The sequence below is a fragment of the Sebastes umbrosus genome, chromosome 4 (genome assembly GCF_015220745.1).
Source record: "Sebastes umbrosus isolate fSebUmb1 chromosome 4, fSebUmb1.pri, whole genome shotgun sequence".
Classification (NCBI taxonomy): Eukaryota; Metazoa; Chordata; class Actinopteri; order Perciformes; family Sebastidae; genus Sebastes; species Sebastes umbrosus.
Genome location: NC_051272.1, coordinates 16,100,522 through 16,114,879, shown reverse-complemented (window position 1 = coordinate 16,114,879; position 14,358 = coordinate 16,100,522). Strand labels below are relative to the sequence as shown.

General features: G+C 38.7%; 2 protein-coding genes across 3 annotated transcripts; one reads left to right on the top strand and one right to left on the bottom strand.

Annotated features, from left to right (window-relative positions):
* Positions 1-957: 957 nt before the first annotated feature.
* ankrd34c (ankyrin repeat domain 34C) lies at positions 958-4,127 on the top strand. Its single transcript, XM_037766275.1, has 2 exons — positions 958-1,234; positions 2,142-4,127. Exon 2 carries the CDS (start codon positions 2,192-2,194, stop codon positions 3,779-3,781), a length of 1,590 nt encoding a protein of 529 aa, XP_037622203.1. The 5' UTR covers positions 958-1,234; positions 2,142-2,191; the 3' UTR covers positions 3,782-4,127.
* A 338-nt stretch (positions 4,128-4,465) lies between these two features.
* On the bottom strand, positions 4,466-14,358 carry LOC119486274 (retinol dehydrogenase 13-like). 2 transcript variants are annotated; one of them, XM_037766279.1, is made up of 7 exons: positions 14,222-14,358; positions 7,686-7,826; positions 7,409-7,600; positions 7,168-7,329; positions 6,919-7,035; positions 6,623-6,827; positions 4,466-5,021 (listed from the first exon to the last, which is right to left on the bottom strand). In XM_037766279.1, exons 2-7 carry the CDS (start codon positions 7,795-7,797, stop codon positions 4,925-4,927), a joined length of 885 nt encoding a protein of 294 aa, XP_037622207.1. In that variant the 5' UTR covers positions 7,798-7,826; positions 14,222-14,358; the 3' UTR covers positions 4,466-4,924. The 2 variants fall into 2 exon arrangements, with proteins under 2 accessions (XP_037622207.1, XP_037622206.1); XM_037766278.1 differs by lacking the exon at positions 14,222-14,358 and adding an exon at positions 8,914-9,185.

The window sequence follows — 14,358 nt, the reverse complement described above, 5'->3', positions numbered from 1 at the left end:
CGGTCCTCGGTGGAATGTTATGTGTCTGATTTACCTGTTCCTTCCTTGCAGGGCTGAGAACATCACTGTTCTCATTAGAAACTGCTTCTGTGCTGTCTCATAGCAACCTAAAAATAGAAATGTCCCTATTAGGCTGTATAGCTGTGATGGCTGCTACAAGTTTTGGCCTCTTTAATTGTGCAGTAAATATATATATATATATATATATATTTATATATAGGTGTGAAATATCTTTTGCTCTATCTCTTCATGTATTGAGCAGCAAAAAAAGCCAATCAGAGACGCACTTGGTTGGATATTTGCATAAATAACCTCGAGTTATTAATTATGTTATGCTATGTTATGGATGAATCACTGCTTATAAAATAGGATCTCCTGATTTGAATGTCTAAGGAAGCCCATGTTGGCATTTCCTGCAGAAGAAGAAGAAGAAGCAGTGTGATGGTGATGGTGATCCAGAGCAGATTCCTTTGTCATATTTTAACAGCTGAATTGTCTTTTTCTGTGCCCCTTTATTACATGGCAGATAGGAAGACGGTCTTTTATTCTAACAACTGGCACTGATGCTCCACACACCGCAGACAGATTAAATCTTATTTATAGCACAGGCTTACTTATACCAAGGCATGGATTCACACATTTTTATAAAGGGGATTAAAGACAGCTAAATTGTTATTCCCCTCATTTCCATCCTATGTGTGTTCATTTATCCTTTTTTGAAATGATCCAAATAAAAAACAGAACATTTTACATGTGCTTGCTTGGGAGCTGGTTTGTGTGTGTGTGCTGCAGACATGAAGATCAGGACAGAGGTTTTTTTTTTTTTTCATCAGACGCAATTTATTTTGGTCGACTACTCTGACGTCAAGAGAAAACACGTTTCATTCAACAAGCAAGAAAAGTAAGTTATTTATAACCCCAGCAAGCATCTCCAGGTTGTGATCCTTGAGTGCGCAGTGAAAGGAATACTCCCCATTGGACTGATGTAGTGAGCCTCCATAACAAAAAGCCACACAGCTCATGTGCGATGGTGCCAGAGAGGTATCCCTGTCACCTAAACTAGGACGCGTCGATGGGAAACAGTCGAGGCTGAGAATAAAATAGGAGATATTGCGAAGAACTGCAACAAACTTTCCTCTTTTGAATCATTCATTTTATACCCAAATTTCTTCCCTATTGCATGACAAAGCACCGGGTTATACTTTGAGCAATGGAAAACCTCTCCTCTGACCAGGTAAGAGAAATAGCAGACATTAAGTTGCTCTGCGAAATTATTAAACTAAACAAAATGATCAAAAAACGAAGGTTAATTAATTCAACTTTATGTCTTTATCCATCTTAGATGAGGCTGGTAAAAAATGGATTATGCTTTACATATATGTATAATGTTATATATATAATGTGTATTAATATTACATAATAAAGACAATGTCAAATGCAGGTTTTAATGGAGAAAACAGACCAACCCAGTCATTTGTTGTAATAGAGCGCGTTTCTGTCGCCAAGTTCTCCAAGATGAGAACCATGGACAGCGACTCTTACGCATCACGGGGGTGCCCATATTTATATATGTCGACTGTCTAAGCACATAGTGTTGTCACTATTTTGATTTTAGATATTAAAAATCGTTTATGTAGAATCTTTTAAGACATTTTTTTAGTTTTTTTTTTAAAGATGAACAAGGCTGGTGTTTTTGCGCACTTATATGTTGATGGACGCTTTTATTCGTCGTTGTTCGTCGTTGCTTCCATACATGTGATGGATAAAGAGGCACAAGCAAGCTGCTGTCTTGACAGATACAACGAGATCAACTTTACATTTCAATATATCATGATCATCCATCAGTATTTGTTTATGAATCTAACAGGTGCCATGGTGTCTCCTGCATGGACATGATTTTAGATCCATTTCCACTTTGGAAAACTACATTTTTTTAACACATTATCTTCATCTGAATTATTATATAAATAATATATTTCCTATATCAGAAATCTGTAACAGTAAGTTATATTTATAACCTTTAAGTTGTGACAGACTGCCACCTGCTGGTGGTGATTTAGTAAAAAAACCGAAAACAATGTGTTAAATTGTAAAGATTTTGCAATGTGAGCTGAACTAACTTCTAATGATTTTGTTCAAAGGGCTGCTAGCTGTAAGTTCAACACCGAGAAGATCTGTGATTGGCTGGGAGATGGCGGATATCCTGGAGCTGCGGACTGATGGGAACTCGCTCCTGAAGGCGGTATGGCTCAAACGCTTGAGACTCACCAGGCTCCTGTTGGATGGAGGTGCATACATCAACGAGAGCAATGAGCGTGGAGAGACGCCTCTCATGGTGGCCTGCATGTCCATGCACACCGACCAGCAGAGTGTGAGCAAGTCCAAGCTGGTGAAATACTTGCTGGACAACCAGGCGGACCCCAACATACAAGACAAAGCCGGTAGGACGGCTCTCATGCACGCCTGCATCCACAAGGCCGGCCACGAGGTGGTGGATCACCTGCTGAGCAACGGAGCCGATCCCAGTCTGGAGGACAGGAGTGGGGCCTCGGCCCTTGTCTACGCCATCAACGCAGACGATAAGGAGACGCTGAAGCTGCTCTTGGATGCATGCAAAGCTAAAGGAAAGGAGGTCATTATAATCACCACAGACAAGTCACCGTCTGGCACTAAAACCACCAAACAGTACTTAAATGTGCCGCCGTCACCAGAGCTGAACGAGGTGTCCTCCCAAGCGTACTGCACCTCTCCGTCTGATATCAACGTCACTGCATCTCCCACGCCTGAGCAAGAGCAACAAAACACAGTCTTCAGTTTCCAGACCAAGCTGAAAACCTCCAGTTCAGCTGCAAAGCTCGCCAACGGGCCCACGTCTCCGACACGGCGGCCTGCAAACCCCAAACGTGCACGCTTGCCCCAGCTGAAGAGGCTGCAGTCGGAGCCTTGGGGGCTGATCGCTCCTTCGGTCCTGGCCGCAGCCGCCGCCCATGAGGAGAGTAAGAAAGCCAGCTCTGCCGAGGATGTCGTCGCAGGGGTGAACGGACTCTCTCTGAGTAAGAGGTCAGCGTTATCTCGACAGAGCAGCGTGGACGGGAAGGACAGCTTATTCCCACTGGTGGGCGAACAACCCTGCAAAATGACAACCTCGCTATCAGTTCCTCCAACATCCAAAGCGTCATATGAGAGATCTCTGGGCCAGCACCAGCCGTTGGCACGGCGCAGTACGGTGCCCACAGAGCAGGAGAACAGCAGCTGCAGCAGTGGAATCGCCAGTCTGAGAGACACAATGCATAGGAGACATCTGGGGAACGATCACTATGACTCAGACTCGCAGCTCTACTCAGGCTCTGCCATGTTAGACTCTCCTAAGGTCCCTGTGGAGCGAAGGAAACTGAACACGTCTCCATTAGCGATGCTGACCAGCTCCAGAGAATCTCTAGACGGCAACGCCTGCCCGTCCTCTCCCAGCGCAGCACGCAGGCGTGCACCTGGCCTCCTGGAGAGGAGAGGCTCGGGTACCCTGCTGCTGGACCACATCTCCCACACCAGGCCCGGCCACCTGCCCGCTCTCAACATCAACCCCAACCCTCCCATCCCCGACATCGGGGCCAGTAGCAAGCCCTCCTCACCTCTGGCCACAGGTATTAGATCCATAGCTCCGGTAGCACCAAACACACCAAAGAGAGGCGGCCTCAAGTCCAAGAAGAAACTTGTGAGAAGGCACTCTATGCAAGTGGAGCAGATGAAACAGCTTTCTGATTTTGAAGAGCTGGCTCATTAGTTAGTGATGGTGTTTATGCAGCACATATTGTCAGGAAGTACATCCATAGGTTCAGCTGTGTAGACTCGCAGCCATCTAGATGTTGAATAATGTATAATTTATAAAAATATATATATATTGAAACTGAGCAATATAGATAGACTTCCTCCCTGTGTTACACCCAACCTTAAGGATTATTATATTTTGACATCACAACATCTGCTGTATATGTATTACAGTTTTGAATGTAAATGCCAAGACACGGTACTTTTCCTCTGATCTAGCTCTCTTACATGATAATGTAACTCGTAGGGAACATACAGGGTCCATTTGTAGCCAGCAGGCCACTCGGGTGCACATTGTGCATATGTAATTAGAACCATTAATGGGCTTTCTTTTGAAAAGAAAAAAATGTGATGCACTTGTCTGAGATGTAGCTTTGAGTAAGATGAAATTTGACTGTTTGTAGCAAATTTGTACAAAGTGCCTTCAAGATAAAGAAACCTAAAAAAAAAAAAAAAAAAAAAAAAAAAAAAAAAGAGTGGACAGATACATTTAATGTATTAGGAGCATTTTTAATTCATGATGATGTAACCAAAATGTGTTATATTTCAATATTGTTGGTCTCACATGGAACAAAATGAAGAATACACGTGATGTGAATGAATGAAAAATATGCCTTAAAAAAAAAACAGGTAAACGATGGGCTATGTTAACAGCACTTTATTGCCCAGGAGGAAAAAAACTTGCTATTAACAGTGTTACAAAAACCTTCAAAGCACACGTTATTCTTATGTGATGAAATCAAGTAACATAGAATGACATTCTAGCCCTTAGTCAACACAGACATTGGTGAAACTTGTCAGTTAAAATGTCATTTCACGCTAATGGCAATCAAAACTAAAGATCATACGGCTTCCATGTAACTTACCTGTGAAGCATTGCTTCTGTTTAAGAAATCCATAGTATTTTTGCAAGTAGTTTGTTGTATATTCTGAATAAATGTCTATCACTCTGTTTACTCATTTGTCACATTAAGTAGGAGCACAGCTGATAGTAGCTACACAGATGCTCATTAGAAAGAGCACCAGTCCTTCCTCAGGCCACCTGGCAGTCCGTTTGGTGCTACGAGGGTGATGATGATCGGCATCCATGTCACTGTGATTATGTCAGACCGACCAGAGAGGCACTCAGATCCCACAGCTTCTTGGCAGCTTCGTCATCCAGACCCTGAGGGGCCGCCGTTTTAGGGGCGCAGTCGCTGCAATCAGTGCAAGAATTTAGTCTTAAACATGTGACTCGATACGTTACTATGGTGCTCATTTAGTCCAGAGAACAAGTTCAGATTCAGGATAAGAATGTGAATCACAAAGTAACTTACAATACAAGGGTACTGAATATTTAATCCAAGATACTGATGACATATCAGATGATTCTGTGATAAGCAACATATTTACATATCTTCCTGTCTAGTAGGAGGAAAATATACCACTGCATTGACTGCAAGCAAAGTGATAATCCACACAATAGGAATCAATTAATATTTTGTTTTTATTGGCCTCAAAAGCTCCAGATTCACTGAATGGCCATTGATTTGTGGTAATTTAATTAATTGATATTTTGTTTGGGAATATGTACTGCTAAAGCACAATATCCACTGACTTGATAAGGGCCTTTAGTTGAGTCCAACTCCGGATCTGAAAAGTGAAGCTAATGCAGAAGGGCCTTAAAATTGCATTCTTGCAACTCCTCTGGTTGCAAAAAAGAAGTCTGCTTGTATAGAAGTCTATGAGAAAATGAGCCTACTTCTCACTTGATTTATTACCTCAGTAAACATTGTAAACATGAGTTTATGGTCTCAATCGCTAGTTTCAAGTCTTCTTCAATACAGCATGATGTTCATTTAGTAAATTATGGTCCCATTTAGAGTCAAATAGATGATAAAGCAGGGTGTGTTTTAGGGCGAGGCTACCTTGTAATTGACAGTTTGCTACCACGGCGGTCTGGGAGTTGTCCGTGTTTTCGTCGTAGAACTTTAACCCTTTCACAGTGTGTTTTCAGTTCATGAAAGTTAATTGTAACATTTTGGTCGCCTAAAAATGTCTTATTCAGCATTCAATTGTACTTAGCTCCACCCTCTTGTGTCACTTCTGGTTGCAAATAACTAAGATGGCGATGGCAAAAAACTATGGTCTATGGTTGAGCCCTGTTTTATAACCTGATTTTGACACCCAGTCTCGACAAAGATCCCTGTGCTAAAAATCGAGTTTTAAAGTTGTGCCGATCATATTTTTTTATACAACAATATGAATATCAAATGACCACTGTGCTGTATGTATAATGTGAAAGGGGTCACTTGTAGGTGTCTCTGCAGTCCCTCTGAGCTCTAGGAAGCCTATTAATTTATTTTAGATAAATCTTTTTGGTTTTCTTGCCTGCAGCTATGCTTTCATCAACTTAGTTTCCACCTGCAGCAGGCAGCTGTCTTCTGCAAAAAAAGCTCTGATAAGCACGCTGTATGCTACCTGGCCAGCACCAAATGACAAGTCAGCGACGAGCTGATGAACATTGTAGCGCATTTAGCAGCTTAAAAGCCAGATATTTCCGTCAGGAGTCAGTGGAGAGAAAAAAATTCATTCATCAGGTGCCCATGAATATGAAACCAAAATGAATACAAATGTTACTCCGAGTCTGCTGGACGAATAGACAATTGTTTGCTATCACACTGTCAGCAATGGAGGTTAACAGTTCACTAATTTTTGCTCTGGGGCTCCCAAAAATCTCGATATACTAAGATATTTTGATAGTGGCTGTCTCACCTCTAATAATGAAGCTACGGTCTACAGCGTTACAATGACTGACCTGTAGTAGAGTCCACTCTTATCCTGCAGGCTTTCCTCCACAGCGCAGTAGATGGTGGTCTGAGCCCCTTCTGTAGGAGACTTGATGAGGAAACTGAGTGGTGTGAATACAACTCTCTTCCACAGGGGAATTGTGGGCCAGAAGTGACGGCCGAGCTCCGTCCGGATTATTCCAGGGTGAAGGCTGTATGTCGTTACTCCGCTACCTGCAAAATAACAAGACATAGGACATCATGTATCCACTTTATTCAGTTTATTAAACGCTGCATAGGTGTGAGCTATAAAAGGTTGAAATACCTTGCAGCCTGTTAGCCAGCTCCTTTGTAAACAGGACATTAGCTAGTTTACTTTGTGAATAGCTTTTCCTAGGGCGGTAATCTTTCTCCTGATGTATGTCATCAAAATAGATTTGACCTGTTGAGTGAAAGCAGTATTCACAGACGTGGTATTAAATATTAAATGACACACTAAAAAGATGACATTCCTTAGAGAGAATAAAAATCTACATCTCTTGAAGTGAAACAGAAAAAGATAAATTAACTGCACCTCTTTCATGAGCTAAACTGGAGACGTTGACGACGCGGCTCGGAGACGATTTCTTCAGGAGATCTGTCAGACAGTTTGTCAAAAGGAAGTGGCCCAGGTGGTTCACACCGAACTGCATTTCAAAGCCATCTTCAGTCTGCCATTTTGGACAGCTCATAATACCTAAAAATAATAATCAAAAGTCTCAAAGCTGTTGGATATATCACAGCAATCAGGGGTCAGAGGTGATCTGTACATTTACCTGCATTATTGATGAGAACATCCAGCCTCTCTTCGCTCGCCAGGACGTCTTTGGCTAGTTCTCGCACCGACTTTAGAGACGCCAAGTCCAATTTCTTGACAATAACGTTGTCATTTCCGGTCCTCCTCCTCACCTCTTCTGCAGCTTTATTGGCTCTGTCCATGTCTCTGCAGGCCAGAATGACTCTCGCGCCTGAAACACAGCAGCAAATCTTGTACGTTTCAAATGAAATTAGATAGTTAAAGACCAAAATATGAAACCAGGATACATCACTAACCCCTTCCAGCCAGGTCAACAGCGGTCTCTTTGCCAATCCCAGTGTTGCCTCCGGTGATCAGGACGGTCTTTCCATCCAACGAGGCTCTGCTGCGACACACACCACCTGCCATCCATTTCTTCACACCAAGAAGTCCCACTCCTGTAACAAAGTCCACAAAGTTAAATACCTCTCTGCCTTTCATAGATAACTGAGAAACCTGTTCACAGAACTGCAGCCTTTAAATGTAGCACCAAAATATCCTCAAATGTCAAAAGGTTTTACATCCAAACTACCAGCAACTATTTTGTTATCATTTGTCATTTTTCAAGCAAAAATGACAAATATTAGCCTGAAAAAAAAAAAAAAAGTTGGTTCCAGCCTTTCAAACAAATTAATTTGCTGCTTTTGAACACTGTAAAAAGGGTTTATAAAAACAAGCTATTTCAAGACGCCAATTGGGAAATCTCTCCGGGAAATCTTTTCAATATTTTTTGACATTTCATAGATTAAAGAATCAATTTCTTTCATTCTTGAAGCACATCTTTGTATACTATTTTTACAAAAACTCTGAAGAGCGTCTGTTTTGTGCGCTCTAATAACTTAGTTTTGCCTGTTAGTATAATTCAGTTTTGGCTGTTTGTTTTGCATGTGTTTTGTTTGTCTTGAAGATCAATTTCTTAAGAGGACCACAAGGAAAATGTTCGCTTTATTGTGTTTTTGTCCTTGACTATTTAATTGTATGTCAGGACTGCAGTCGTGTATTTTTTTTTAAACATGTATTTATTGATTTTTAGATTTGTTAAATTTGAAAATTCCCAAAGATGCATTAACAAAACGTAAAACAATCGCACTGATGTTATTATTTTATTATTATTATTCACTGATACACTTGTATGTACCTTGATTGTTGTCAAATCTCTGTCTATCCAACCATCCCTCTATGAAAATCATACTTTACATCATGTGACCATATAGACAACAATCAAGGCTATAATCATATCAGTCATTTGTATAACTATAATGAAAGCCCACATTGTGTATTTAAACTGTGGGCTAGTAAATATGTACTCATGTGCTCTAATGCAGTAATTACAGAAGAGCAAAGCAAAATAGGTACATGTCACATTATGTCTAAAAACACCTGGTTTGAATTTTAAATGAAGAATATTTTGACAATATGAGCTTGTTACACTTGTTAGCACTAGACTCTAAAAGCAAGTTGTTATTTCTTCCAGAAAATAATTACCTGTTACTGTGACCACAGCAATAGTTTTAGGATAGTGGAAAACAAATGATCTTATGGCTGTGAAGGTCTGCATTGTCCTGACAATCCTCCAGACTGTTTATATACTAGTGAATTAAACCTTTTCCTGTTTAAAGTCAGATCAGTGCCTCCCCAATGTATTTCTGTTTAACACGGTCCCTTTCTTTCGCTTTGAGCTACAAAAATGACCGCAAACCAACAAGAAGAAATGCCCTGAAAACAGTTCACATGTCGTAACAGAAACAGCTACATAACACACAGCCTTCCTGCAGGAAGTCCCGCCTACCGGCATCCTATGAAAGAATCCTATTGGTTCTTATTATTAATTATCTTCTAACTTATATTTTCACTAAAGCTTTAGTCTTTTTGCTCTGTGACTCAGACACCAAAAAAAAGAAATAATAATAATAAAAATGAATATAAATAATACAAATGAAAAACAACAGTTACAAATTTAAATAAATTAAAAAGGGAAGTAAAATAATAAACAAAATTAAAATAAAATACAATAAAATGAAATAGAAATATAACAGTAATTAGTTACACAAAGAAGAAATAATAATAATAATAATAATAATAATAATAATAATAATAATAATAATAATAATAATAATAATAATAATTAATTAATATAAATAATACAAATGAAAAAGAACAGTTACAAATTAAAATAAATTAAAAAGGGAAGTAAAATAATAAACAAAATTTAAATAAAATACAATAAAATTAAAAAGAAATATAATATAATATAATATAATAAATATGGTTACCATAACCACTGCGATCATTATCATTTTAATAATTAAAATGTCTCAGAAGTGAACATAATTTTGTTAAAGAAGTAAAAGATAAAAAGTTGAGTTTTAACATCTTTAAAGCATCAATTGATGTTGTTTTCCACATGTTGGACCCAGAACTACAGAACTCTTTTTTGGTACTTTGGTGCCAGGGACATATCTTTGTACCATGTAAAATAAAAAGTTAGGGGCAACGCATTCAGGCATATACTATAATCTTAAAGTTTATCTACTCTATCTACCCATCACTCTTTAATGACTTAGCTACAGTTCAATTTCCTCTATTTTATTAGTAGTATGAATTTGAGTGACCTCTTTGTAAAGCATCCTTGGGTTTCTTGAAAGGTTCTATATAAGTCCAATTTATTAATATTATTATTATTATTATTATCCTAAAACTCACTGGAAGCCTGTGATGGTGATGATGTTTTAACAGTTGATGTCTGCATTGGATGATGATGGCTGAGCTCCAGGTTTCATGTTATACTGTCACAATACACATATTGTATTGCACATTGTTAGCTTGTGTTGGGGTTTAAGCATCATTATATGTTTTGTGTATTTAATTATGTTTTGAGTTGATAATGTTTGAGTCTGTGTTTGTTCTGTTTCCCCCTGCTTCAAGACAACATTCCCTCTGAGGACGATAAAGTTAAAAATGAAGCTGCAGTTGAAATCTTTTATATATATATCATTACATGTTGCTAGTAGATGAACAAATCCATCTTCTGAAATCAACTATCTACACATCCTCCAGCAGAGGTCGTTGTAGGCTCACTAACACAGTCTCAGTGCCTTCTAAAGGAGTCCAGCAGATGGAGCACATTCATCATATTATAGGCTCAAGACTATGTTTTATTTTTTTATATCCAGTTACCAATCAAGTCTAAGAACACTGGGGAAGTACTTTATATAGCATCAAATTATAACCTAAACTCCTACGAGCAAATTAAGATGTGTCTCTGCTGTTGTACGAGCAGACAAAAGAGGAAGCAGCACCAAGTTGACAGTAATAATAGCATTACAGCCTCAGATGTGAATTAAAGTCAGATCAGAGCTGCAGCTGAGCAGCTGACTCTTGAAATAAAACATTTAGTTCCTTTCTTTATTGACGAGGGTAAAGTTTTAATGTGTCCGATAAATAAGTCTTCACTTTAAAGCACAATGGAGTAGTCTACCATTCTGTAAATACAGAGTTTGACCTTGAGGTTTACAGGGTGACATCTGAGAGTGTCTATGAAGGAGGCAGCATGTGGACACTGTTTACGTAGCCAAGGGTTAAAGGTAGCTGTAGAAAGTCAGAAGATTATGTAATTGCTACTAGCCCCTGTCTGACCGCAATAACCTGCTTTACAGTCTCGTATTACATGTGCAGGACAAAACTGTCAGGTACAAAAACAGCTGACCTTCTCAAACACAAATTGAGGAATGTTATATATTTTTCATACAACTCAAGACACTGCATGTTTATAGACATTTTTATTTGGCCTTTTGCATGTCTGACCTTTGTCAATGCAGGCCCCCTATTCTCAAATGAACGAGTATACTTCAGAGGTGACCTGGCTGTCTCTTTTTCTGACTCACCACCAGGCCCGTCATGTGACTGTGCTGCACACTTCCCAATCCTTCTCCCAAGTATGGTAACCTTCCTCTGCTAAAATTAGAGGGCCCTCTGCTGAGGCTTTTTGGAATGTGACTACCCTGTACCCATCCTGCAGATGATAGGGGATCTCTATAAATTACTTGTCCGTTTTTAATGTTTACTGGAGTTTACTCCTGCTCCACCATAAGACGTATCTGAGCTTTTCTCTATAGTAAAACAAACCCTGTGAGGTTTTGCACAAAAAGATACTGCTCTGCATGGGCAAGTATCTTTATCGGTTTGCAGTTTCTGATCTGAATGCACTGTTTTTTGTTTTTTTTATTTGTTTCTTTGCTAACATTTTCATCACAGTTAAATAAAAAATACACATTATCTGTCTGAACTTTTTTTCTGGATTTTTAACAAGGTAAACAGCTACTGCATCTGTTATCCACTTTTGCAAATGTAGCGTAATGTAGTTGATCAGTTTAGTAGTGCATATTTTGATTTATTTGACATATCAAAAATAATTATATTACAGATCATATACAAATACATATTCATTGAGACAAAGCCCAAATTAAGAACTAAGTTTATTTATGAAAGATAACAAATGTGAAAAATATGTTAAATATAATTTGTCTAAAAGTCAGAGGTCACTTTGTGCACAGATAGGATGTGGTATATTACCATTACTTATTGAAACAGGAAGATACAGAAGTGTAATTGAAAGCGAAAGACTGTGTCAATATTGTGAACTAAATGAGGTTGAGAACGAATTCATTTCATTGTATTTTGTCCTTTATATCATGATTTACAACAAATATCATTTCAAAAAGTGCATGTTAGATTTGATAGTTATGGAGACTAGAGCCTTAATTGAATATCTTTTTGATAATGTTTTTGTATTTTCTGAATATCTTTCTAAAGCATGGTTTAGGAGGAGAAAAGTAACATATGATAGATCCATTCCTCAGACTCTTATCCTTTTCCCTGCGTCCCGGCCTCTAGTTAAATATCTATGAGAGTCCCTAATTAGCATAAATTAATTCTTAAAATACCTTGGCCCCTTACCTTCCATGACCTTATGTGTAAGTCTCAATTTCGGCTGCCTTTCCCTATATCTACTGTCAACCCTTTTACATTGATGTTTTTATATATACATGTTTTTGCATTCTAATAAACTTAAACAGTATATATTCATTATTTAGACCCGCTGTATTGTGGTCGTGCACATTTTACACACAGTCATAGTCTTCTAAGTTCCTATTGCTGTGTTTTTAATATGTTGACTTATGCTATTTTTCTTTGCTATGTCATAAGTGTATGATTGTGCATTTCAGTGGGTTCTCGTCTAGCTAATATTACATAATGTTTTTCTAACAAGTATGATGCATTAATAGTATGCAAAATGGCATCAAAAGTCAGTAAAGTCGTCTTAAAGCAAATAATCAAACAACTGGAAGAATTATTCAGAAAACACTAAATGGTGTGTTTTTCCTTAAAGGATTATTTCTTCTACTAACTCACATCTTAAGGGCTGTTATTTATCTTTTAATAAAAAATCTAAAATGTTATGCCCTCAATGTTGTCTCAATTTAATTAGAAATTACAGTATTGTGGCAACACTAACAGGCAGTCAAATACATAATGTACATTTTATGGGAAATCTAAATTGATTGATGAATTATAATAGCCCTGCAAACACACAACTGAGTGCAACAGGCATTCAACAAGTCACATGGGACATGTGTTGGCAGGGAGCCCTGTTAAAGGGACACTTAACTAGTTTTACATATCAAGTTCACAGAGTACCACTCAGCCTGTGAATACAGTTAAACAATGGTTGCGTCCAAAATGTCATACTAACATGCTATTTAGTACACTAAAACAGTATGTGACATTTTTTAGTATGTCCGAAACCTTAGTATGAAACCAATAGTATGCAAATTGCATACTATTTCCTGTGAAATATTACCGTATGCAATGCTGGATACTACGGTGGCCTAAATATCCCACAATCCAATGCGGTAGTGAGGACAACGTTCATAACGGACTTTGACGGACAGCTCTATAACTTCAATAACGCTTAAATTTATGTGTAAGTATAAGGCTGTGTCCGAAAACAATAATAATAAAATAAAAACGTAGGCCAAAATAAAATGTTAAACATAAGACTTTTGTACAAAAAGTCAACAATAATGAAATTTAAAACAAGGAATTGCCATAAAAAGGCCTTCCTGTAAAGGTAGGTTTTGAGGCGTGATTTAAAAGAAGAAACAGAGTTTACTAGCCTGAATTTCTCTGGAAGGGAGTTCCACAGCTGTGGGGCTCTAACAGAGAACCATAGCCATAGAAGACAAGTGTCCCTTTAACAGGGCACCCTGCCAACACATGTCCCATGTGACTTGTTGAATGTCTGTTGCACTCAGTTGTGTGTTTGCAGGGCTATTATAATTCATCAATCAATACATATTTTAAACTAAGTCAGACTTTGATTCTCACAAATCGTCGTTTTGGTCCAACCGGCAAGGAGGCTCTCAGGAAAGTGAAGATGTAAATTACTGATCAGTGCATCCGAAAAGATAAATACTACTGTTTATTCACACAAAAGTATGTTGAACGATAGTACACCTGAGTATGTAGTGCATAGTATGTCATTTCAGACTATGTCTTCTATGGCTATGGAGTGTTTCCAAAATCCCCCCAAAAATAACCCTGATGACGTCATCAGGGTTATTTGAGGCTTGATCCACACCTGAGACTAAAAGTCAATAACCTACATGTAATGTAATGATCAGTGATGGCTGATGGTGACCTTCGCTCCTCGGGGTCATGAGAAGCAGAGTTGTACTGTTGTCTAGACGGAGAGGAGGAGCTGTTAACGGAGAGAAGAGAAGCCGCTACTTACTCCCGGTCCCTCCTCTGTGTCTGTGCGGCTCTGTGACGTAGCAACCAGCGTGGCGAGGGTGGAGAAGAAGACGAAGGAGGGCGGTGCTGCCGCTGCTCGCTCACTATATTGCAGAGAGCCTCAGAGCGGTTTGCCCT

Bases quoted from the DNA above. Each gene is read 5' to 3' on its own strand.
- ankrd34c (XM_037766275.1), top strand. From the start codon at position 2,192: ATGGCGGATATCCTGGAGCTGCGGACTGATGGGAACTCGCTCCTGAAG.
- LOC119486274 (XM_037766278.1), bottom strand. From the start codon at position 8,986: ATGCAGACCTTCACAGCCATAAGATCATTTGTTTTCCACTATCCTAAA. The intron at 7,827-8,913 runs GTAATTATTTTC...ACTTTGTTACAG, and splicing joins TGCTGTGGTCACAGTAACAG to GAGTGGGACTTCTTGGTGTG. The intron at 7,601-7,685 runs GTTAGTGATGTA...GCTGTGTTTCAG, and splicing joins TGTTGACCTGGCTGGAAGGG to GCGCGAGAGTCATTCTGGCC.